General features: G+C 36.0%; 2 protein-coding genes across 3 annotated transcripts; one reads left to right on the top strand and one right to left on the bottom strand.

Annotated features, from left to right (window-relative positions):
• Positions 1–900: 900 nt before the first annotated feature.
• LOC114274730 (beta-glucosidase 44) lies at positions 901–8,050 on the top strand. The gene is made up of 11 exons (XM_082866772.1): positions 901–1,310; positions 1,439–1,497; positions 2,720–2,795; positions 2,890–2,961; positions 3,063–3,150; positions 3,310–3,562; positions 3,684–3,799; positions 6,989–7,206; positions 7,326–7,357; positions 7,464–7,566; positions 7,660–8,050. Exons 1-11 carry the CDS (start codon positions 1,049–1,051, stop codon positions 7,935–7,937), a joined length of 1,557 nt encoding a protein of 518 aa, XP_082722898.1. The 5' UTR covers positions 901–1,048; the 3' UTR covers positions 7,938–8,050.
• Positions 8,051–10,943: 2,893 nt separating this feature from the next.
• Positions 10,944–25,828, bottom strand: LOC114274729 (5'-3' exonuclease family protein). Of its 2 annotated transcripts, none has more exons than XM_028216702.2 (12): positions 25,642–25,828; positions 25,522–25,558; positions 25,016–25,190; positions 24,843–24,921; positions 24,384–24,428; positions 24,097–24,246; positions 22,183–22,297; positions 21,948–22,048; positions 12,304–12,401; positions 12,109–12,201; positions 11,653–11,864; positions 10,944–11,420 (listed from the first exon to the last, which is right to left on the bottom strand). In XM_028216702.2, the coding sequence occupies exons 1-12, from the start codon at positions 25,717–25,719 to the stop codon at positions 11,014–11,016; spliced, it is 1,590 nt and encodes a 529-aa protein (XP_028072503.2). In that variant the 5' UTR covers positions 25,720–25,828; the 3' UTR covers positions 10,944–11,013. The 2 variants fall into 2 exon arrangements, with proteins under 2 accessions (XP_028072503.2, XP_082722897.1); XM_082866771.1 differs by having other exon boundaries at positions 25,016–25,203; positions 25,642–25,791.
• Positions 25,829–26,055: the final 227 nt, after the last annotated feature.

Below are 26,055 nucleotides of genomic sequence, written 5' to 3'. Positions count from 1 at the left end.
TTCATAAAAAATTAAAAAATCAAAAAAAAAAAAAATCAATTCTCAAATCCTCTTAATTATTAAGGGGAGCTTCTATTTACACACCACTTCCCCTCTCTTCACACACTTAATGATATTTTTTTTATTACATTTCCATCCTAAAATAAAATTACCAAAGTATCCCTTTCTTCTTCAACCAAAACCCTAACCCTAACCCTAACCCTAATACCCAACACAGTCCCTCCCCTCCGGTCATCTCCTTCCTCAACATCGTCCCTCTTTTCGTTGCCTCCCTCCGTCGCCTCCCTCCAGCCTCTCTCTTCTCGAATCGAAGCTCCACCGCACCCCATCGTTCGTCGCTCACTGACCCTCCCCACCACCCCCGTAACCCCTCACTTCGGAACACAACACCACCGCTGCCGCAGCTCCCACCCCTTCGTGACCCTCAATTCTACACACCCACAGAGAGAGAGAGAGAGAGAGAGCAGAACCTAAATCTAAAAAAAGACTCATTCAGAAATCAACCATCGAAAAAATGGCCTCCATTTGGAAATCAACCATCGAACCAATGAATTTGGTTCGACCATCAACATCCGAACAAAACATATTGATTCGACTATCAACCTCCGAAACCCCATTTTCGCGACTGAGAGAGAGAGAGAGATCAAGGGGATGAGGTGGGGGTCGCGGTAGTGTCGCCGGTGGGTAGAGAAAGGGGTGAGGATGGCGACTAGAAGTGAAAGGGAACGGTGGTGTTGCGTCGCCGCCGGCGAGGTGGTCGCTGGTGTGGAGGTGTGTGGATTGGGAGTGTTGGAAAGTTACGCGTATGAGGATATAATTGGAATAAAAGTATGTCTAATAAGTAAATTTTTTTTTTTTTTTCCTTAAGGTGTACGAATGGAGAATGATGTGTAAAAAGTAAGAATAGGTGTGTTTAAATCGATGCTCCCATTATTAAGTGGGTAATTCCCAAAAACACCCCCTGTGGAATTATCCTTTCTCGATTATAAAATGCTGAAACCAGTCACAACTCTCTTTCAGAGACTGTCTATCTGTGTGTAAGTGTGTGATGATGATGAGTAGTAGTAGTGTGAAGAAGAAGATGATGATGAGAAGAGCACCATTGGTGTTGTTGTTGGTCGTAACCGTGGTGGTTGCGAATGCATCGTCGCCGGAAAGTGTAATAAATTTCGACACGGGAGGACTGAGCAGAGGAACATTTCCCAAGGGTTTCGTGTTCGGAACGGCGACTTCGGCTTACCAAGTCGAAGGCATGGCCAACAAGGACGGCCGTGGCCCTAGCATCTGGGACGTCTTCATTCAAACTCCCGGTACACACACACACACACACTCACTTCTTCTATATCTATATGTATATATGTATTGCCCTTGTACTGTTCTTCTTCTTTGATATTTTGTTTTAATTTTGGATACGAGATTTATGGGTCTTCTAATGCAGGAATTGAAGCTAATAATGCTACCGGAGCTGTCTCAGTTGACCAATATCATCGCTATAAAGTACTATATTTATATGCTCTGTTTTTTATTATTTATTTATTATTATTAAACGAAGAACATATGCTGCAATTTTTGGGGGCTAAGTGCTGCCTTTGTTTGGATTAATTACACATACAATGTATTTCAACTTCAAAAATGATGCATTTGGACTCATTAATTTTTAGAAACGTAGAAGAAAAAGGGTACTTCTAAATTTCTTTAACTAAAAAAAAATCATACCTGTACCGTTTTGATCAAATAATTTGGTGAGAAATGATAAGAAATAAAATCAAAAAGATTTTCTTCTTTTTTTTTTTTATGTTTGGTTTATAAATTAAGTGACGAAATGGTGAGAAAATTACCTCTTTTTTTTAATGGTAAAAATCTTTTATTTTATAGTTTAATTTCTCATCAAAAGTGATGAGATTTGGTGGAAAAAAATTGATTGGTTCTATATATTTTATAATATCAAGATTGTCCATTAAAATAGGAAGGAAGAAAATGAAATCTCATCCATATCCTTATATCACATACTATTAGTTTTGTTTTCTTATTCATTCAAATATAATAGTGAGAGACCACAATCATTTATATTCTTTTCTCTTCCCGCAATTCAATTGGAGTGTTAAAGTGATGAAATGGGTGTACATTGTTTGTAAAAATGTGTGTCATGAACAATCTACAACCATTTTAAATGTTGCTGGCCGATGCACTTAGGACACTCGTTAACAAGACCCTTCAAAATCATGGAGTGGACTTTCTTCAAATATATATTACGGTTGTAACACCACGCGTTACGACAAGCTCATGGCCAGCCCAGAATAAGTGGCCCACATGAATGTGTGAATGGGTCGGCTCTGATACCATTTGTAACGCCCCACTACTTGCTGGCCCAAATAACCTGTGGGTCGACCAACAATACCCAAAACCTTTAGTCCAAAGTTATTTGGTAGCAAAGTAGTGGTGTTTTATATGTTCAAGATCACCCATGCAAACTTCCGATATGGGACAAAGTGTTACAAACTCCCCACTTATAAATCCTTGCGTCCTCGTGAGGGTCTATAATCAATCAGAATACCACGACAAGCTCATAGTGGGGCGTTGCAACAGTAATCATTTTATGTACTAGACTTCCTTTAAAATGCTTTGCAAAATGTATTTGAGTTTTTTTATCAAGGAATTTGGATTTTGGTTAGCAGTTTGTAGGAAATATGAAATTTACATTTCTATTCTCTGATGACAGGAAGATATTGATATCATGAATAAGTTGAACTTCGATGCCTACCGGTTCTCAATTTCATGGTCTAGGATATTTCCGAGTAAATATCGTACTACAATCATTCATTAATAAAATTATCGCTGAAATTATTCGTAAGTACTGAAATTTCCTTCCATCCAATTTTCTCTATGTAGATGGAACCGGGAAAGTAAATGAGAAAGGAGTTGCTTACTACAATAGATTGATCAATTACATGCTCAAAAGGGGTAGTTTTTCTTTGACATTGATAAATTGACACTGGGTGACAAAAGACAAATATGATCTTAACACAATTTGACTTTACTCGTTTTGAATTGAACATTCACAGGAATTACCCCTTACGCAAATCTTAATCATTATGATCTTCCTCAAGCACTTGAGGAGAGGTACTTGGGATGGTTGAGTCATGAAGTAGTGTAAGTATCATCACAAGCAATTGCCTTTGTTTATTCCATATGGTTTTACCATTTCTTAAGAATTTAAAATTTTTGGACTATAACATCTAAAATAAATGTGTAGTTTAGTTTTTTTTCTTTCCTATGTTGAGGTTTTGACAAATAGTTCAAACTATACAGGAAAGACTTTGCGGATTATGCAGATTTTTGCTTCAAGACATTTGGAGACAGAGTGAAGAATTGGATGACATTTAATGAACCTAGAGTAGTGGCTGCTCTTGGATACGATAATGGATTCTTTGCTCCTGGAAGGTGTTCCAAAGCATTTGGAAATTGCACAGCAGGAAATTCTGCAACCGAGCCTTACATTGTGGCCCATAATCTGATCTTATGTCACGCTGCTGCAGTTCAGAGATATCGTGAAAAGTATCAAGTAAGCTCCCTTTTTTCTATTTCACTAGTACTTTCAAGATCTCTCACCACAATCCATTTCATTAACAAACAAAAAATAATAAATAAAGGTGCATTTGCTTACTATACACTTAATGTCCCAGGAAAAACAGAAGGGAAGGATTGGCATTCTCTTGGATTTTGTTTGGTATGAACCTCTTACAAGATCAAAGGCTGACAATTACGCAGCTCAAAGAGCAAGAGACTTCCATATTGGATGGTAAGAACTCCTACTCATGGTTACTTTTACCAAGCAAAACAGATTCAGCCATTCAAAGTAAAAAGAAAATTAATATTCTTGGTGACAGTAACAACTGCATGATTGAAAACTAGTAAATCACTTGATATAATTTGGTAGTGGGAAAGCTATGAAGCACGGACACGGACACGCGACACGACACGGACACGCCGACACGCAAATTTTCAAAAAATGGGGAACACGACACGCTGGGGACACGTTCAATATATATAATTAATTTTATTTATTATATATCATAAAATTATTAAAAAATAATTAAAAAAACATTGAAATAACATAAAATTGCATTCCATCAATACATAACATGTCATTTGAAGCTACCAACCATCATTTGTTACAAAATGCATGAAAATCAAACCACAAAATATAAAATTATCCAATGTACCAATAACTATCATCTATTACAAAATCCATAAATATCAGAAAATGTGAATTTAAGTAGAGGAAACTATTACAACATCTTCACCACCACCTCCATCTTCTCCTTCGTCTGTAAATAGGACCGCCTCCATAGCCGGTTCATCAAGTGAGAGGTTAGCTATCCCAAGCATTCCAATATCATCAAGTGAGTCAAAGTTATCTCCAGCAATGTCCCACATTTTTGTCTCTCCTTGCAAGTATTGGGAGCTGCTCCTTGATAAAAGACGAAGATTGCTATGAATGAACACCAAGTCCTCCGCTCTTTGAGGGACCATTTTGTTCCTTCTCACTGAGTGAATAAAGGAGTAAGTACTCCAATTTCTCTCACAACAAGATGAAGAGGCGGGTTGCACAAGTAATCTCAAAGCTAGTTTTTGAAGAGATGGTGCATATGCACCATATGCACACCACCAAGTATAAGGGTCCATGTGCCACCTATTATGAATGGAATCATACTCCGAGAATGCTTCAACATAACCCGAAAATTTTCCAAACTCAGTTATCACCTTGGTTCGCTCTGTGATATCTTCAAAATACCTCTTAAAACACTTGTTCCTCTCACGTGTCACCTCTTCATCCCTATGTGGAGGAACTCTATTTTGATCCTCATGGAGCCACTCATCACTATAATATCTACAATACAAAATAGGAAAAAATAATTATTTCAAGAAAGACTAGATAAGTCCATTAAAATGAAATATCTAATAAAATGAGAGAATTGAGCTTCAATGAGTTGTCCAGCTGCCTTACAATTAGGAGCATTATCCGTAATGACTTGAACAACATTACTAGCCCCAACCTCATTAATCACTTCTTTCATCAAATTTGCAATAAAATATTTGTCTTTAGTTTCTCCAGAACAATCAACTGCCTTAATAAACATAGGCCCACTTTCACTCACCGCCATAAAATTAATCAAAGGCCTCCTTTGAGAATCACTCCAACCATCACTAACAATGCTCACCCCTTTTTCCTTCCATGTGCCCCTAATTGGTTGTAACAATCTATCAATATTTGCCCTCTCCTTTTGAAGTAATGTGGTTCGTAACAAATTATAACCGGGAGGCAAATATCCAGGAATATTATGGTTTGCAGCAAATGTGTAAGAGCTAACATAGTAAGGATTTCTTGCAAGATTAAATGGTACCCCCCTGAGTAGAACATCCTAGCAATTTCAAAATGTAATTGCTCTCTATCCTTCATGTTGAATGCTTTCTCAATAGCACTCCCACTCCCAGGCACACTTCCACTCCCACTCTCACTCCCACTCCCACTTGCACATGTCCTCCTTTTCTTTGATTCATACGCATAACTACTACCAATTGATACACTAGAAGGGGGTAGTGGTACATTTTTGGGATGAGCATTTTTAATTCTCAATTCAGCAGCATCATTCTCATTTTGCAATTGTGAAAGTTTTTGACTTGTAATTCTCTTACAACCACCAATTCCCTTTCCTGGAAGTTTTAATAGATGTGCCCTTGCTCTTGTATATGAACCTTTGAAAGTATTATTACAAAAATTACATTGTAATTGGCAATTTCCTCCTCCTTCCCCAGGTTTTGCTAATTTAGTTACATACTTCCACAATGGTTTGTTCTCATCAAACTAATCATCAGGCATATCATTAGAACTACCACCCGCAGTAGCCATTGTTTCAGAATTACAAATTTGTTCCTATAATAAAATTAATAAACACACATTATTATTAAAATTAACAAAATTAATAAAAAATATATATATATATATATATATATTAACAAAACTAATAATAGATATATTCTGAAAAAGAAATATTAACAAAACTAATTAATATATATATATTCTGAAAAAAGAAATATTAACAAAACTAATTAATAAATATATATATATATATATTCTGAAATAAATACATATTATAAAAAAAAGACTTATTTCAACTTATTAACAAAACTAATTAATAAATATATATATATATATTCTGAAGTAATAGAAGAAAAAAAAAAAAAAAAAAAAAAGACCGAAGTTGTTTATATATATATATATTTCTGAAATAATAGAAAAAAAAAAAAAAAGAAGACCGAAGTCGAAGACGGAGGAGAAGACCAGAAGGAGAGAGAGAGAGAGGAGACCTCGACAGACACAGAGAGAGAGAAAGGTGTACCTTACGACGACGAGCGACGGCCGAGGAGCGACGACGACCGACGAGCGATGACGAGCGACTGACGAGCGACGGACGAGCGACCAGGTTGTCTTTCTCCTCTGTTATCTGCCTTCTCTCTTTCTCTTTTTGTTCTCACTAACCTCTTAGATCGATTTAGGGCTTTTGATTTAGGGCAAACAGAATTTTTTTTGCTTTTTTACAGATTGACCCCAAAAATATTTTATAAATTCTGAAATTGACCCTAAAAATGTTTTCTAAATTCTGAAATTGGCCCCGTGCGTGTCCGAAAGTGTCCATAACGTGTCCTGGACGTGTCCGGCTTCAGAAAAAATAAAAAAAAAAATTGGACACTCTCTAGTGCGTGTCGGACACGTGTCCACCGCGTGTCCGTGTCCGACACGTGTCCGACACTGGTACGGAGCCCTCGGAGAGGTGTCCGTGCTTCATAGTGGGAAAGCAACAATGTGATAGAAAATACATTACAATTAAGTGACAATTCATTTAGATGATATTAACAGAATTTATTTTTAAGTGATTCTTTCAAAATTTGTAGGTTTTGCAATAATGCCCTTGGTTTTTTGATGTAGGTTTATCCATCCCATAGTATATGGTGAGTACCCAAAAACAATGCAAGAAATTGTGTGTGATCGGCTGCCCAAATTCACAAAAGAAGAAGTTAAGATGGTAAAGGGTTCGATGGATTTTGTGGGTATCAACCAATATACTGCTTACTACATGTACGACGCCCATAATGCCAAACCAAAAGATCTCGGCTACCAGCAGGACTGGAATGCTTCATTTGCTTGTACGACACTATTTTCCCTCCGTTCTTATCTGACAAAATTGGAATAAATATTCATTGTTGGTGTAGATCTTTATATATTTGAATAATATTTCCCTCTTTTTGGTTGTTGAAATTTGCAGATGAAAAAAGAGGAGTACCAATTGGTCCAAGGGTGAATTATCCAAACCATACATTGATATCTGTCTTTTCTTAACCTTTATGACCTAATTGTGTGTGCCACATTTCCAATCAATGGTTGATTAATTGAATAATTGCAGGCATATTCTTATTGGCTCTACAACGTGCCATGGGGTCTCTACAAAGCTGTGACTTACATAAAGGAACATTATGGAAATCCGACTATAATTTTGGCTGAAAATGGTGTGGTTTATTTAAGGTTTTCACATTTTTTTTTTTTTTTAATCTCCTATGATCTAGTATTTCAGTGTTATATCATCTATGCATGATTTGCAGGCATGGATGATCCGGGTACTGTCACTCTTCCAAAGGGCTTGCATGATACAACCAGAATCAACTATTACAAGGCTTATCTGACTCAACTGAAGAAGGCCATTGATGATGGAGCAAATGTAGTTGGCTACTTCGCATGGTCGTTGCTTGACAACTTTGAATGGAGACTAGGCTACACTTCAAGGTTTGGCATTGTTTATGTCGATTTCAAAACCCTCAAGAGGTACCCAAAGATGTCTGCCTACTGGTTCAGACAATTGCTTCGCAGAAACAAGCATTAGGAAACCACATCTGTTGTTTTTCTCTGTTTTTGGTTACAGAATGTGGTTGTTGTAGAACTTGTGCTATTTGACCAATAAAGGCTGTAGTCAGTGGCTCAATGCATATGCTTTTACCCTCTTTTTTAGTTTTTCATAAGAAGTGCATGTGTTTTCCTAATTGGTTCTTGCAATTACAACTATTTCCACTGACTCGAGCCAGTCAAAAAATTTAAAAATAAATAAATAACAAAAATCTATGGCATTGGGAAAGGAACTCTGTTTTTAGGTGCTTCCTGTAAGCAATTTCTTGGAAAAACAGGTTTGATTTCTCATGTTCTGTTTGCTGCATATGTCCTAAGTGAATTATGTCAATTTTCATCTTTAGTGCATTTTTTTTTTTTAATTATGTCAACTTTTTTCTTTTTAAATCTGTCTCAACTCGATGAACCTGAAAAGTTTTCAAAAAAGACAAAAATAAATCAATTTTTGCAATTTTTTTAAATAAAGTTTTACTTATTTTAACCAAATGAAACCAACGCTCACTTTGCTAGCAAGCAAGTTGGGAGGGCAACGGTTTATCCGAACCGTTCAAACTGCCTAACCCGTCCAACCCGCATATAAATAGACAGTTTCACAAACATAATACGGTCGGATGCGGTTTAAAATATGACAAATTTGCGGGTTGCGGGCGGAATTACGGATTAAATTCGCAACCCGCAAAAATCGCCCGTACTTTAATTATTATTATTATTATTATTTTTTATATACCAACTTTGTAACTTTAACAGGAGCACCATTATGTTTTCTATGACACTACGATCCTTATTTTTAAGTATTTCTCAACTTTCTTAATGTCGTAGAATTATCAAGTCCTAAACTTGGTTTCTTATATGATTTTCATTGGTGACTCATCCACTTTTTCTTAATAAAATTTTCCTTCTGGTGGTCGATGGAACTTTTAATTTGATTATTGATCACTAAACTGACAATTCTAATTAAGTGCAACATTTAATGCATTGATATACAATTTGTGGGACTATCTAATAGTTTCTCCATGGTGGTTATAGAAAAGATTTTTTCACTAAATAAATCGGTGAGAATACTGGTTGGAAGGAAGTTCATATTTATTTTTATTTTTTTTAAATGATATTCATTTTTCTTTACTAAAACAAATCCCAGAGGGTCAAGTACACAATTAATGTTGGATTGGAGTATGTTGAATGATTTGTTTGTGTTAGGAATTGATTTTGTTATGTTTTTAATTTTATAATTTTTAATTCATTAATTATTAATGTTGAAGCATTTTAGAAAATTGGAAGAAAATGACTCAAATAAATATTTACAAAATGGGAAAAAAAAAATCAAAAATTAAATTTTAAAGGAAACAATCCAAACCGCAAACCGCCCGCACATTCGCAATCCCTATCTGCACAAATCACAAACCGCACTGCAGGCGGTTGCGGTTTGACTTTTTCCCAAACCATATACATGCGGGTGAGTCAAAATCGAATCGCAAACCGCACAAAATCGATCTACGAACGCCCCTAGTTGCAACCCTTAGATCGAATATCAAAATCAAAATCATTCCAGTAAAATAAAAAAGTGAATTGTATTATAAAAATGATTCCAAATTTGGTGCTGAAAAATGTGATCAAATTTTCCATTGGTGTTTGGTTTCATGCTCATATGTTTCAATCAACTTTCATTAAATCAAAATTCAAAATTTAGGTTACAGGAGAAATTAAGGTTGCGTTTGGTAGAGTTTTGTAAATATGATTTAAGAGTATGAGTTGTATTTTGAATTTGAGAGTTGTAGAATTATGATTTGAGTGTAGAAAATTTGTTTGGTTATGATTTTTGAAGAGAGTGTTGAATTGAGTTTTGAATTGAGTGTGAAATTGAGTTTTGAAAATTTGATTTGACATGTGAAGTAAAAAAATTGTTTGGTTATGAGTTTTGGAAAAAAATTTCAAAACTTAATTTAAATTGTTATAACTCATAACAAAGCATACTACTTTCACACTATTGAAAATTTTGATCAACACTCGTAACCAAATTCCTTTTAAAATTCAATTAAAAAAATTTATTATTAACAGAAAATAACATTAATCAATTTTTTAATTGAAAATACTACAAAGGAAATAATTTTTTTTTCAAAATAAGACCTTGTTTGGAATATCCTAAAAAAGTCAAAAAGTCAAAAAAATACTATTCATATCATCTTATTTAAGTCATATCACCTCTCTACCACATCACTTCAAACCCAACTCATATTTCATAAAAAGTCAAAAAATACATTTATTTAGATCATCCCAAACCACTCCTAAACATTCAAAAAAATTTAAATCATAAATATTTAAATAATTTAAATAATCTAAAAAATTTAATAAGTAAAAAGTTAAAATAAATATTCAAAAAATGTAAATCGTAAAAATTTAAATAATATAAAATGTTAATATTTTAAATTTAAAAACAACTCTATAATCAAACACATAAAACAAAACTCAATTAAGAAATTATTTTTAAAACTCATAATCAAACACATAACTCGAAACTTCATACTACTTTCATAACTCTACACTCAAATCGTAACCAAATATATAACAAAAAAATTAAAATATTTAAAAATATTTTTATAAAATAGAGTTTGAATTTATTTTTATAAAATATTTTAAAATTTAAAAAATTAAAATCATAATATTTTGAAATTAAAATATTTACAAATATTCAAAAATTTAAAAATTTAAAAATTTAAAAAAATCATAACATATTTAAATATTAAAATATTTAAAATCTTAACAAAATTAAAATATTTTTAAAATATTTAGAATATTTAGAATATTAAAAAAATTAAAATATTGATTTGAATTGAATTGAGTTTTGAAAAAAAATTTGAATTATGTATTTGGTTATGAGTTTTAAAAAATAATGGTTATATTTTAAATTAAGTTTTGAAAAATAGGTGTAGAATTATGATTTGAAAGTTCAAAATAAACAATACATTCAAATCATTTAGTAAAATTATAATTTGAAACCTAACTAGACGGAGCCCAAGTTTCTCATAATCACAAAATTTTTAATTTATAACCAAAAAATATTACACTCGAGAAAAGAAATTTAAAATACTGCTCTTGTTTTCTGAACTTTGGCAATTCCTTCTCTTCAACTTCTCATTTTTGGCTCTCATTTTCCCATCACTTGTCTTGATAATAGGTTTAGAATCTACACTCTCTTGTGATTCTGGTGTCACACATAAGATTTCCGAGTTCTCAACCTCAGTCACCTCTGAAACTTGTTCAGTAACATTCTCACACTGATCCAACTCAACTTCAACAAGTTTTCGCTTTCTGAACGGGTTGTTGTCAGGAACTTTTAGGTGAATTTTGTCAATAGCTGTCTCATTTTCTTCTGTAGATCGAGCATTCAAAGGGCATACCAACTTCTCCAGCACTGTAGATTCATGTAAGTATTTGCTTTCTTCTATCACGATTTTCTGCCCCATTACTGCAATGCCACCGGAGAAACATTCCATTAGAAATGAGTAAACTATGTTTTAGCCCAAGGCTTTTACCTATAATAGAAAATATCTATACAGCAAATAAATATATATTTCTATAGCTTCAGAATTTTTGCAAGTTGAGATAGAAGTTTCAAATTGTTGAAGTCATCTGAACACATTTTGCAATAAAAATTTTATGAGCTATATATCATGCATGCTTGGTTAGAGAACACTTGCCTGCAGTTCTTTCTTTTCTGACTTTGTGAGAGGAAACAACAGAAAAGCAGCACTCTTCTGTAGATATGGCAGTGGCCTCATGTCTTGGGAATTGGTTTTTGGTAGTAGGATTGAGATGAGTTGCAGAACTGGGAAAGTGATCAAAGGCCTCCATGGTACTTGGATCCAAGTTACCTTCAGCAATTGCTGCTGCTATTGATGGTGGCATTTCTCTAATTGTGGTCAAGGATAAAGAAACTTAAATCTTGTTGTCACAAAAGATTTTCAACCGCTGATCACATTGCTAATTGCCCTCACATTACTTAAATTGCCCAGTTTCGAAGCTATGAAACAAGGATTACTAAAATTGATGTTGTCTTATCAGATCAAGTGCCAAATATTGAAACCTATAATATGACGCACAAGTTTACCTAAACATTGAGAAAAAAAATAATAAATACTAAAATGAAAGGATACGGCCCCAGGAAATCAAAGCCTTCATCTAGAGACTGCAAAAGCTTTTCTGGAAGAGGTTTTAGGTGTTTGAGGCTCTTAGAGTCAGCGTCATATCTGCACAGAATATAAGAAACAAGGCATTAGATATAAGCCAAAAAAAAAAAAAAAGAATTAGAGAGACTGGTTTAAATGGAATATATCTAACAAATTACAGACATTCGGGCATGCTGGAAAACTGCAACTGCTTCTCTGAACAATTTTGAATAATCTTCAGGCATTTGATTGCGCTTCTCAAACTTTAAGATGGATAGAACCTATAAATAAAATGCGCAAACATCTGTATAGATGAGTGAAACTGTAGAACTCATACATCATTAAAACATACAACAAAGTGGCATATAGTTTAAGAACAATAAAATCCTTCTAAAAAAGATTGCATATGGTAAATAGAAATTGTGGGCGCTGATTTCCGACCACACTGCCAAACAGGAACTCAGCAAGAGAGCACAGGTAGAATAGATTAAGCCCAAACAACCTGTTACAAAAAGATAAGAATCCGGTGGTGGTTCGTCCACCCGACGGCACTCCGACGATTAAGTCAGTAATTATCTCTCAAAAATAGGTAACAGTACTTAACTCACTAAACAGAGCATAAAAAACATATCTTTAACCCACGAGGGTACCTTACTTTTGTAGCCAGCACTAACTTGATCCCTATAGAAGCCTAACTTCAATGGACTCCGGCTCTCAATGCTCATCTATGACTCCCAACCAAATAGAGATAAACTCCCTAAAAGTTTTATCTTTATCCAAACTGAGGTCCTTCCCTATTCTAGGACTTTTGTCTCTTATTCGTTCATCTCGAATTCCGATATCTCCGCAGATAACCTCAGTCTAGCAGAGATCACCTCGGCGCCATGACTAAGACACATGGCACCTCGACTGACACTTTGGTGTCACCTTGGCCACATGTTGTCATTCACAAAATATGTCCTCACAACTGCCCCCTAAGTTCTATTACCTCAGCATCCTGAGATGATAAAACTTATATCATTTGTCCATATAGCACGTCGGCTAAGACTTACTCCATCCTTTATGATCAAGATCATCATATGTCGGCTTGACATGACCAAGACTCTGCAGTCTACTTTATCAATGATCAAGAACCAAGTTCTTCAAGTTCCTTAACCAAGACCGTTCCTCTAGCTGAGGTTCTCACTCCATTAAATCAATAACTCCAAGAGTTCTATCTGCATATGAGCTGCCCCGCACGGTTTTCTCAACCGTTTCCGCCACGTGTCCCTCTTTCATTAATTTGTACCTGACACACGCTATTAGGCCGCATCGCTTCTGCGCGCGCCGCTTGACAGGCACGTCGTCCAAAGAACATTTTATTGTGGTTTTGCCGCCTTTTCATGTTTAATCAAAACATCTCATTCTCGCTCCGTCTTTTCACCTTTGCATTTTTCGTTTTCCTTTTGCATTCAAGTTTTTCTCTCTAAACAAATCCTCTACCTCCATTGTTATCAAGCACTCTGCATCTGTACTCCGTTTATCTCCTCCGGCGACGCTTTCACCGTTCTGCTCCACATATTTCCCCCGTCTAACTCCGGCAAACCTCAACCTCGGACCCAACTGGTGAGTTCTTTGTTTTTTTTCATTTTTCAGTTTCAATTTTCCATAATTTGAATATGTTTCCATCTATACCATACGTTTATTCTGTTGCCATTGGATTCGTTTTCATGGTTACACTATGTTTCTTTCTTTTCTTCGATTATGAATCGATTTTCTATTCTTGGATCTTAAATCTTATACCTGTATAGTCTTTTATGAAAAATGCCAATCATGTTCTTTTGCTATGACTTTTGCATACTGTTCTGAGTTTTTGCACATCTGCACACACTCACTCAGTGTTCTTGAATTTCTTGAGTCTAAATCTCATTTTCTTTTCTATTTTTATTTCTTTATTTCCAGATTCTTGCCTCTAATTCCTGTATCTACATAGATTTAGGCTTGGGTTCTGATAGAAAAACCACATACTTAGGAAAATTGAAACAAACTCCCCTAGATCTTAAAAAACCCTTGCCCCCATTCCTGTTTAGGGTTTTAGCCGAGGTCCTCCAAACCCACATCAACCGCTCCCCTCTAAAATCTTACAACTTCCTCTTTTAGCGAACATCATGGGTATGTTCAGATGGAAGGTAAATACCTCAGAAAAAATTGAGTACTTTAGAAGAAAGGTTTCCATCCCAACCGATGTTCACCTTAGGCTAACAGGGGAGGAAGACTCCATCATACCTGATGGGAACTCCATGTCTTTCCCCGTAGTTACTTTGATAGAGTGTGAACTTAGGTTCGCTCTAAACATCCTCAACCTAATGCAATTGGCCATTAACTCTTCTAGAGTCATAAATGGTTTAATTGCTCTAGCTAGCCGAGAAAATACTAGGATAACACTAGCCGTTATCCAATATTGTTACACCATGTATGGCCTAAAATCTAAAAAAAGCTACGTCTATTACCTCAAGCTGAGTACAAACTCATAGCCGACCTCCCAGACTCGAACAAATGTGCTAGAGATGATTATTTCATCGTCTCGGGCAACTGGGAGTTCTCACCCGATGATAACCTCCACCTCTATCCTTTAAGCCGAACAGTGTTTAAAGAAGGTGATGGTAAAAACCAAGTGTCACTTTGCATGCTTTTAAGTCTTACCACTTTATTCTCTTTATATGTTCTAATATCTAATATTTGTATTTGTAACTCTCCCTCAATCATCAAAAGATTTCCGCAAAACCTTCTTTCCCAACAAAGACTTTAAGAAGTTGCTGGACTTGCCAGTTGACCAGCGCAAGGCCCCTCCTACTCAACTATATACCGACGTACAAATCCACAATGCCCGACGTCCCCAAGAAGAGCAAGTCTCCACCTTCAGCAACAACTCCACAAGCCGAATCATCATCAAAGCCAGATCAAGAATCAACCTCTGGTCTTGTGGAGCAACCATCCACCTCGACTCCTTAATTAATTCCTCCACATCAGCACCAACGTCGTTGCCGAGTTCCTACCAACGCTCCAACCGGTAAAACCCGTAGCCGCAAATGCTGACTTTCAGAATGATGAACCTACGACCCAAAAAACCCATCTACTGCACTTCCAACTATCCACCTTGGCACCAAAATAACTGTAGCAGCCACTGCTAAAGAGATGAGGCGCAAACTGGTAGTTGTTGAAGACCTACTCACTAATATCCCCGAGAATGTGACAGTGCAATCCTTGTCCTCCCCTTCTCAACCAATTCTGAAGCCAAAACGGATAAAAAAAGGCCAAAGCAAAGGCCACAGTGACTTAGATTGATTCAGAGAACACTATGCCTATTTTGAAACTACCCAAAGCCTAGAAAAGCGCCCCTTCTGCCGATAAACGGCCAGCTGAGGCCCTACCATCCGATGCCCACCAGCCAAAAAGTCGAGGTCCGACCACCCAGAAGGCAACAGCTACTCTTGAAACATGACTTGCGCGCCCGAGGTTATGGTCGACGACAGACCTCTTAATGCCAATGATACCACGACAAATCTTGAAGTCAGCGCAGCCCTATCAATGGTTGTTCTTCTTCCAAAAGACATGAATCGGATGGCCGAGTTGCATGAGTATGAGAACTTTGCTCTCATGATGCAACACTCGGTTTTGGTAATCTTCTTTTACCCATTTCTTTATAGTTCTTTCTATATTTAGAAAAAATCACACTAATCCGTTTTACTTCTTGCAGGCTATTCAGCATGCTTACTCATATGCTGTCAAAACCGAGGTAATGAGAAAGGAGTTGGCAAGAAAGACAAAAGAAGCAACCAAACTTCTATCCTCACTCAACAAAGCCGAGGCCAACAACCGAGCTCTAATAAACCAAGCCAAGGATGCCAAAGTTGCTTAGAATTTGGCTGAGGAAAAAGTAAAAACGACCAATGACGAAGCAGAGGCTGCAAGAGTCAACCTTGAAGCTGCCAAGGCCAAAACAGGTGATTTGAAGGCCAAGCTTCAAGAGGCCCTTGCCTCTAAGGAGGCCGAGGTAAAGACAGCTGATGAAAAGCCTTTGAAGAGGGACAGGCCGCCGTTCGTGATCAATACAAATAGCAAGCCAACTTGCTTGCTACCGAGGTTATTACCTCAGTAACCTCGGTTGGACGACAACCCTCAACAAGTTAGCGGTTTCCATGGACTCCGACCTTCAAGACATCAACCAGCTTGAGGTGCCTTTCCCTCCAAAGCCCAAGGATAACATCGAGGATGACAAAGCCGACGAAATGGAGGAAAAGGCTGCCACTGATGTCAAGTCTCCCACCCTCAATGAGCAAATAGACTTAACTCAAGACGAGAAGGATGGCTTGGCATCCAAGGGCACCTCCCCCAAACCAACTACCTTTGAGGCCGAAGTCCAGTGCGCTGAGAAGAGCTTGGATTAAACTTTGTTGGAGATCGATGCCAAGATAGCTACCGAACAGAATATAACACTGCCATCCGAGGTTAAAAAATCACAAATCAATCCAAATACTTAGGATGTTTTATCTTTTCTTTATACTATCTCTTCTTTTAGTTGTATTTTGTTTTGTCTGAACAAATGTTTAGCTTCATACTTGGCCGATGTGCCCTTTATGTAATTGAACAAATAATCTTTTTTGAATGCAAGTCTCCTCCTTTTTTCTAAGTGTTTGAATGCATTTTTTTCTCTTATGCATGTTTACTAGTTTCATACTTAAAATAATTTTGCATGTCTTCAAAGTATATCTTTATCTATATAACCTCTTCGAAATGAAGTACATTGGACATAACTTCTAATTGTTTATCTCGGCCTTGACTTAACATTTAAAAACATTGTAAAATATTTTCACAAGTGTTGTTTTAAACTTGCCACTTCACTCTCACTTATTGTCTTCTATCAAGACTTCTGTCTTCTATACTTCCCAAGTTTGGCAATCTGGTCATCTCGGCAAATACGTATGTACTTCTTGCAATATTACCTCGGCCTTAACTTCAACTTGTAAATTTTTCTAAAAATTTCAACAAGTGTTAAGCCAACTCTAACTTGTAAATTGTTCTATAAAATTCCAACTCCGAAGCACTTTAAACTTTTACTTATCATTCTCCAGCTCCTTGCCCCCTAATGTGAACTTAAGTTTCACTTATGTCCACATTAAGTACGTATAGTTTTTGCCGAAATCAGATTCAAACAAAGACTAGCCAAAGTTTTCAACCTTAATTTTTTTGTTAATCTAATTGAAATGCACTTAGTTTCATTCTAAGCTTAATTCTGCCAACATGGAAAGGCTATGTTAAACCAACTTAATGCAACTCCATTATATGCAAGTCTAATTGCATCTCTGCCATATAATGAGTCTAAGTTATTCGTCAAGTTTCAATCAGAAATATCGCCAACTTAGTTTAACTCTATTATATACAAATATAATTCAGCTCTGCCATATAATAAGTCTAAGTTATTCATCATGTTTCAATCAGAAACATTGCTAACTTAGTTCAACTTTATTATATGCAAAATATGATTCAACTCTGCCATATAATAAGTCTAAGGGTTGGTTTGTGATGTTTTAAAAAAGTACACATTTTGACTTATTGACTTATATGGGTTGGGTTTGTGTTGGGTTTGATGTGATGTGTTAGAGAGGTGATGTGATTTAAATAAGATGATGTGACTTAAATAGGATAGTGACTTTTTGACTTTTTGTATTATTTAAGTTATGCCAAACTTGGCCTAAGTTATTCGTCGTATTTCAATCAAAAATATCGCTAAAGGACTAGTCAGTCCAATCACACAGATTTTCAAATTTTTTTAAAAAAAATTAGGCTAATAATTTTATTATTACCTCAACTAAGAAAATTATGACACAAATTTCGAAAAACAAAAAAGTCTAATGATAGAAAAACTTTAAGTTGTAAGTGTTCTAAGGCCTTAACAACTCTTTGCCATCACTGTCCTCAAGCCAATATGCACCATTGCTAGCTATCGAGATGATTCTTTAAGGTCCCTCCCAATTTTGGCCCAACTTGCCCTCTCTAGGATCCTTCTTGTTGCCAATCACTTTTCTTAACACCAAGTCCCCAACTTTGAACTCTTTTGGGTTGACCTTCTTATTATAGGCCCTAGCAAGTTGTTACTGGTATACCCCCAGCCGAATTGCTACTCTCTCCATTTTCTCCTCAAATAGGGCCAGATCTCAGGTTAGGAATGCCTCGTTAGTCCCATTCTCTACTCCTTGGATTCTGATCCCTTAGATGCCGACTTCTAGAGGAATGACTACTTCTGTGCCATAAGCCATGGCAAATGAAGATTCCCCAATTGATCTTCTCGGAATAATTCGATATGCCCAAAGTACATCGGACAACTCTTCCACCCATTTTCCTTTTACTACTTCCAACCTTTTCTTGATCCCATCCAAGATAATTTTGTTAGATGCTTCCACCTGACCATTACTTTAAGGGAAACTTGGAGTGGAATAATAGTTCTTGATTTTGTACTTTGCACAGAAGTTTTTGATTAGCTTACTGTTAAATTGTGTACCACTATCTATTATTATTGCCCTTGGGATCTCAAACCTGGTGATAATGTTCTTCTATATGAAATTCCTCACATCAATGTCCCAAATCTTCGCAAGGGGTTCAACTTTTACCCACTTTGTGAAATAATCAGTTGCTACCAGCAAAAACTTCCTTTATCCAATCGCTTGGGGTAGTTGTCCAACAAGATCCATGCCCTACTGGGCAAATGGCCAAGGGCTGGACACTTCGTTTAAATCTGCTGCTAGTTGATGTATCAAAGGTGCGAACCTCTGACACTTCTCACATTTTCTAACATAAGCTTCAGCATCCTTCTGCATGTAAGGCCACCAGTACCCCTGAGTAATGGCCCTATGAGCAAGTGATCTGCCACCAACGTGGCTTCCACATACTCCTTCGTGTATTTCATACAAGAAGTCTTCAACTTGCGAATGATGCACACATCTCAAAAGGAGACCAATAAAAGACCTTATGTAGAAATGTCCTGCTGTCAGACTAAACCTAACCGACTTCAATCTGGTCTTGTGTGCTTCTTTGCGATCATCTGACAGCTTTTCATTTCTAAGGAGTATTACTATTGTATCCATCCAACTTGGTCTCATCTCTACACATTATTTCGTACTCTGTGATCAGTAGTTCCATACTTGGGCCTAACAAATAGTCAACCATTATTGTCCTTGCCTCCCTTGATTTCATTGCACTAGCCAGGTTAGCCAAGGCATCAGCATGGCTATTGTCATCTCGGCTAACCTGCCATAGTCAGCAATCCTAAAACAAGGCTAGTAATCTAACAACCTCTTTGACGTAGGCTATCATTCTTTCATCTCAGGCTACATACTCGCATGTTGCTTGGTTCACAATAAACTATAAGTCACAAAAGACCACCACCTCATCGACTTCCATTGCTACTGCCAACTTTAATCCCACAATCAGTGCTTCATATTCTGCTTCATTGTTTGAGGCTTTAAACCTTAGTCGAATAGATTGTTCTAATATCTGCCCATCTGGCGATACTACCAGTACTCCTGCCCCCGCTCCTTGTCGGTTTGAACTCCCATCAACAAACAGGCAAAAGGAGTCGCCGATGTAAATATCACAGGGCTTGAGTTTCTCTTTTTTCTTCTGCTCTGTTGTGGGGTTTTTCATCCCCAACTGAGTTTCTTCTTATTCACTTGGACATCCTAAGCCGCGGCTCACCGAAGCCCAACGTGGTATGGCACCAAATGTGAACTCAGCCACGAAGTCAACCAAAACCTAGCCTTTGATTGTTGTTATGGGTCTGAACTCTAACTCAGATTGGCCCAATAGCACTGCCCATCTAGTCACCCTACCTGTTAGATCTCCTTACTATAACAAGGACTTCAAAAGGTGCTCAGTCAATACCATAATCTTGTGAGCTTAGAAATAATGTTTCAACTTCTTGGAAGCCATTATGAAGGCCAATATAAATTTCTCCAGGTGTAAATACCTGATCTCTACGCCCACTAAGGTTTTACTCACATAGTATACTGTCATTTGTGCTCCCTTCTCTTCTCTAATTATCACTGCACTCGCTGTATGCTCTGAGACTGCCAAGTACAAGAATAACTCCTCTCTAGGTACTGGATTTGAGAGAACTGGGGCTGTGGTCGAGTATCTTTTCAAGTTGGCCAAGGTGCCTTTACATTCCTTTGACCACAAGAAGTCAGTAGCCTTTTTCAACAGGCTAAAAAATGATTTACACTTATCCAAACTTTTACTTATGAAACTGGTCAAGGTTGCAGCCCTTCTAGTCAACATCTGCATTTCTTTTGCTGACTTTGGACTTTTCAAATCCATGATGGCCTTAATTTGATTTGAGCTTGTCTCAATGCCCCTTCTAGTAACCAAGTACCCTAAAAACTTTCCAAACCCCACTCCAAATGCACATTTTGAAGCATTGAGTCACAGCCGATGTCTTTAGAATGTCAAAGATTACCTTCAAGTCAGCCAGATAATTCGCAGGTTCCTTGGTCTTCACAACTATGTCATCGATGTATATTTCCACTGTTTTGCCAATCTAATGTCTGAACATCTTGGTCACTAACCTCTGGTACGTTACTCTTACATTTTTCAATCCGAAAGACATCACTTTGTAGCAATATAGCCCTTTTGGGGTGATAAATGCAATCTTCTCTTCATCGAGGGTACATTGCTATTTGATGGTACCCCCCATAAATCCAGGAAGCTCATCCTCCCATGTCCTGAAGTGGCATCCACTAATTGATCGATCTTGGAGAAGGAAACTATCTTTGGGACAAACCTTATTCAGGCTAGTAAAGTTCACGCAGACCCTCCACTTGTCATTCTTCTTTTTCACAACCACAGTGTTAGACAGCCAAGTAGGGTAGTTTACCCTCAGATGGCTTTGGCTTTTAATAATTTGTCCACTTCCTCCTCTACTGCCTCCACATGAACCAACGTCGGCCTCCTTACTCGCTGAATGACAAGTTTTGCCAACCTGTCTACGTTCAGTCTGTGGCATGTAACCTCGAGATCAATGCTAGGCATCTCGTATGGCGTCCAGGCGAACACCTCTATGTTTGCTCGCAAGAACGCTTCTAACTCCCTTTTCTTTTTCTCTACCAAGCTGAGCTGAGGAGGAAGAATCACTCTTCATCCCCTTACTAGACCAAAATTTTATTCAAAGCTTCCTTGCTTTTGTCGACAGGCTCTTTGCCGACGTCATCCAGGACCTGTTTCTGTTTCTTTTTTTATAATTTCCTAGATGCATTTATGTTTTTCTTATAGAAGTCCATATATTTGATCCTCGACATCTTATCAAAAGTGAATAGACAAGAGAAATCAAATAGAATCTTGTGTGTGATACAACTTAAGCAACCAAAACATACATAGGTTACCATAAATCTATCCTTCGGTGTGTTCAAATGTCTAAATAAACCAATGTACCATTTTTTTCATTTCTATAACTGTACCTAATATTTGATATCATTAATTCTAATAAATTGCCACAATTTGTCACTAACACTTCAGTCTAGAGAGCACTGAATCTGAAGATTTCAACTCACCAAATGGCAAAATTGAAGAGAAGTTTCACTAGGTTATGAAAGAACTATCTAGCTTCCAGGTTTTTTCAAAGCAATTATTCCATAAGAGTGCACACTGCATATATAATAACAGAACTATTTCAATGGAGTTGAAGCATGTCTTTTCCTATTTATATCTTCTCTTACCGTAATAAGAAATGTAGTGAAAGCAATTCAAGTAAAAAATGAAATGCAATTCATTTTCAGAAAGAGAAAAGGCACACTTACACGATCCAAGTTCCGGTACTTGGAAACCAAAGAATAAGCTTTCGTAATTCCAATTCCAGGAACAGATGGAAGAAAATCGCAGCCAGCTAATACGCACATGCCTGTGAGAAAGCTAGAAGATAAATGTATCTCCCGTCTCAAATAAGTTCATATATATGATAGGAAGGAACCGCAAAGGGTTGTATAATTTTTAGAATTATAAGTTTGTAAATAAATTTGAAGCGTCTCAAATCACCTGTGAAAAGCTCTTTATCAAAACATTGGAAGGAAGGCACACAAGATGTAGACTCAAAAACCTTGTTTTGCACTATCTCTTCACCATTGCCATAGCGATCCATCTTGAAGACAACCTGCTTGCAACCAATGCAAAACATAAAAAGACAATTAGTGCTAAAAATGATGCTCGAGTCATCAAATATCAAAGGCCCGTTTGGTAGAACCATGGGAAAATGATTATAGATCTTAACTTAACCGATTATAACTTATAACTGTGAACATAAAATGTTAACCTATTTGGTACAGCTGTGGAAATATGAATTTAAATAGCAAAATAATGTTTGGTTGATAAGGTGTAAAATAATTTTTTCTGTATAATTGACTTTTTTGCCCTTATATGATATAAAAATAATAATTTTGTAATTTTTTTGAATTTTAATTGAAAAAAATTATTTCATTAATAAAAGTTAATATAATTAGTATTAAATAGTATCAACTAATATAAAAATTAATACATTTGATAAAAATGTAATGAAAGTATTATTGTAACAATTTTTTTCCATTATAAATTAATTAGTATCAATTAACTGCTTAATCAGTATCAATTAATACTAAAATTATTAATTAATATCAATTGGTGGCTTAATTAGTCTGAATTAATACTAAAATTATTAATTAGTATCAATTGATATTAATAATTAATTTTTATTAGTATCAAATAATATTAATAATCAACAATTGTTATTAATTAGTATCAATTAATTGCTTAATCAGTATCAATTAATTGCTTAATTAGTCTAAATTAATACTAAAATTATTAATTAGTACCATTTGATATTAATAATTAATTTTTATTAGTATCAAATAATATTAATAATCAACAATTATTATTAATTAATATCAATTAATTGCCTAATCAGTATCAATTAATATTAAAATTATTAATTAGTATCAATTAATGGCTAAATTAGTCTGAATTAACACTAAAATTATTAATTAGTATCAATTAATATTAATAATTAATTTTCATTAGTATCAAATAATATTAATAATCAACAATTGTTATTAATTAGTATCAATTAATAATTAATTTATTACAAAAGTATACAATATTAATTTATTAATAATTACTATTGATTTTTTAATTAATATTGATTTTTTTTCTTTTTCTTCAAAAATATATAATTTTTTATTTTTTAATTAATATTAATATTGATTTTTTCCTTGTTTTTCAATTTTTTTCCTAGGGTTTCAACGCCGCCGGCGAACAACCGCCGATGGCTAGGGTTTCAATGCAAATTGCGATCGCGACGACGACGGCCACGACCACAAACAACACAAATCAACACACACACAGAGAAAGAGAGATGGCAGTGGGTTTCAGATCGCAATCACAAAGAGAGAGAACAAGCGACAGAGCAGATCGTGATTAGGTTTCAGATTGCGATCGCGATGGCGGTGGTGACCAGAGGTGACGACGGACCTCTAGTTCGTTGATGCGATGGTGGTGGTTCTCCGATCGCAACGTTAGGGTTTCAAACCGCACGAACCAGAGAGAGATATCGCTAAGAGAGAGAGGAACCAGAATGTCGCCGGAAATCATCTCTTGTCGTTGAAAATCGCCTCTCTGGTTCTTGAGAGAGAAAAATGAGTGTGTGTTGGTTTATATACATGGCACACTTGTAATAAGTTGAAATTGTGAGGAGCATTTAAGTCATTTTGCCCCTCAAATGAGAGCTTCCCGCTTAAGCTGTTTTGGGAAGCACCTCCTCCCCCACTCAACCAAAAAGCTCAATTTTCACTTATAAAAAGCTATAATCTACACCCATAAGCTACACCAAACACGCCAAAATCACTTATTTTAAGTTATAAGTGGATTTAAGTTGAAAAAAGGCTGTGCCAAGCAGGAGCAAAGTTCTGTTGAAGTTCTTACAGCTGGACAGCCATATGCCAATAGATCACTGTCCTCTGAAATCACTGCTACAATTCCACCTTTTTCTGCTTCAAGGCTGGATAGGTATGCTAATTGTGCATCAGCTTCATATGGAGATACTACAAATTCAATGTTCTCTGATCTCAGAATCTGAAAAATCAACAGTTGAAAGAATCAAAGATTATGAAGAATGGCAAATTGGTACTTTTAATTCACAGTAGGTGATGGAAAAACACTAAATAGTATTCCAAGTTGCAAATAGCTGATAAAGAGTCGCAATTTGGTACCTGAATCAGTTGATGTGCTGTTGATGGAGTGATACTCACTGCCCTCTGCAAGTGAAAACAGAAAAGTGAGTATGAATGCTTGATTGTTTCGATAATTTGCATATAACACATAAGTATCAGAAACTCATAAGACATTATTAAAGAACTGAAAGGAGATTGTTAAAAATAAAATTAAAAAATTCCGCAACACCAGAAATCAAAAAAAAAAAGAAACTTTTAAAATTAGGACAGAGTGGTTGTAATTCATCAAATCTTAGATAACTGTAGTCTATAGATTTCAATATATTAAATGGTCAGAAAATAAACATTGGTTAGTACACTGTTCAATAGTTTCTTATTGACTTGGTTATCAATTAACACCAACACAGAGCACTTTTCTATACATAAGTTAATCCAAATTAGGATAAGAGAGAAAGAACACATAAACAACTGAACATAATCCAACAATACTAATAATACCTGGAAGAGCTCAGAGGCAGCATTGAAATTGCCTTCCTTGAGCTTCTCCATAGCCAAATCACGGTTGGCTTTTCTTCTCCTAATTCAAGCAAAATTAAAGGTCATCATCTCAACAAAAGCACCAAATGGGTAGACTCAATCAAATACCATCAGTATGCTAAGTAATGACATGCCTGTGTCGCTCGTTCTCAGTGGTAGCCTTACAGGGGATATTCCCGCCATCAAAAACAACCACCGGAATGATCTTATGGTGACGGAGCAGATTGATTCGGTGCATAAAGTAGTTCAAGTACTGAAATTTCTTTTCACCCTCCATATTGAGAGAAAGCTCCATGCTACATGAATATGCTGATAATTTCCCCTTGTTATTTTCCAAAAATAAGATTATGCGCAGGCATCAAGAACACAAAAACAATAGCTACAATGTTGAATGTACAGTAGTTTTTGTACAGTAATTTTGAACTTATTTGTGAAACCCAACACATTTCAGTATTTTTTTTTTTTTTTTTTGTGGGTCTAGTGAGTTGTTTTTTGTGCATTTAAATTTTTAAAAAAGTGACTAAAAAATCACTAAAAATAGAAAACTAAAAAACAGTTATTGAAGACAAAGTCAAACAAGGTGTGATGGATTTGGTCAAAAAAAGAAGTCCAATCCAATAATACAGATTCAGAATCCTACCTCCTTTGTGAAGCCATGAATAAGCATCAATACCCACCTGAAAAAGAATGCAAAAAATGTAACTACGAAGAATCTGACATCGACAGATATACATGAAATGAGAGGAGGTGAATATATTACCCGCTTGCCCGCATACTTCTTGATGTGAATGGGTTCAATATGGGGTTTCATGAACCTGAGAAGATCTTTGATACCCATTACTTATACACTGGACTATACATACATATATATATCAATTTCAGGGTTTGTGATGAAGAAGAATGGAGATTTGAGGATTGGAGAGAAAAAGTATTACCCAGAGGGAATGGCGGGTATATATATGTATATGTTATATTTTATATTCAGGGGTGATTTGGTAGGTGACAAGGTACTGTGAGTAATTTGTGATAGCCAATGAAGAGAGTCCACGTAAGAAAGTAAACATGCTGAGGGTGACGTGGTGAAGTGGTATGGGTGTTTGTCTAAACTATTTGGTGAGCCGGAGAGTAGCTTAGTCGTTTTCTGTTTTTATTACTACTAGCTCTTGATTTTTAC

Source organism: Camellia sinensis, chromosome 4 (genome assembly GCF_055761805.1).
Source record: "Camellia sinensis isolate YWXY chromosome 4, ASM5576180v1, whole genome shotgun sequence".
NCBI classification, from domain to species: domain Eukaryota; kingdom Viridiplantae; phylum Streptophyta; class Magnoliopsida; order Ericales; family Theaceae; genus Camellia; species Camellia sinensis.
This window is presented reverse-complemented; position numbering and strand designations above follow the sequence as displayed.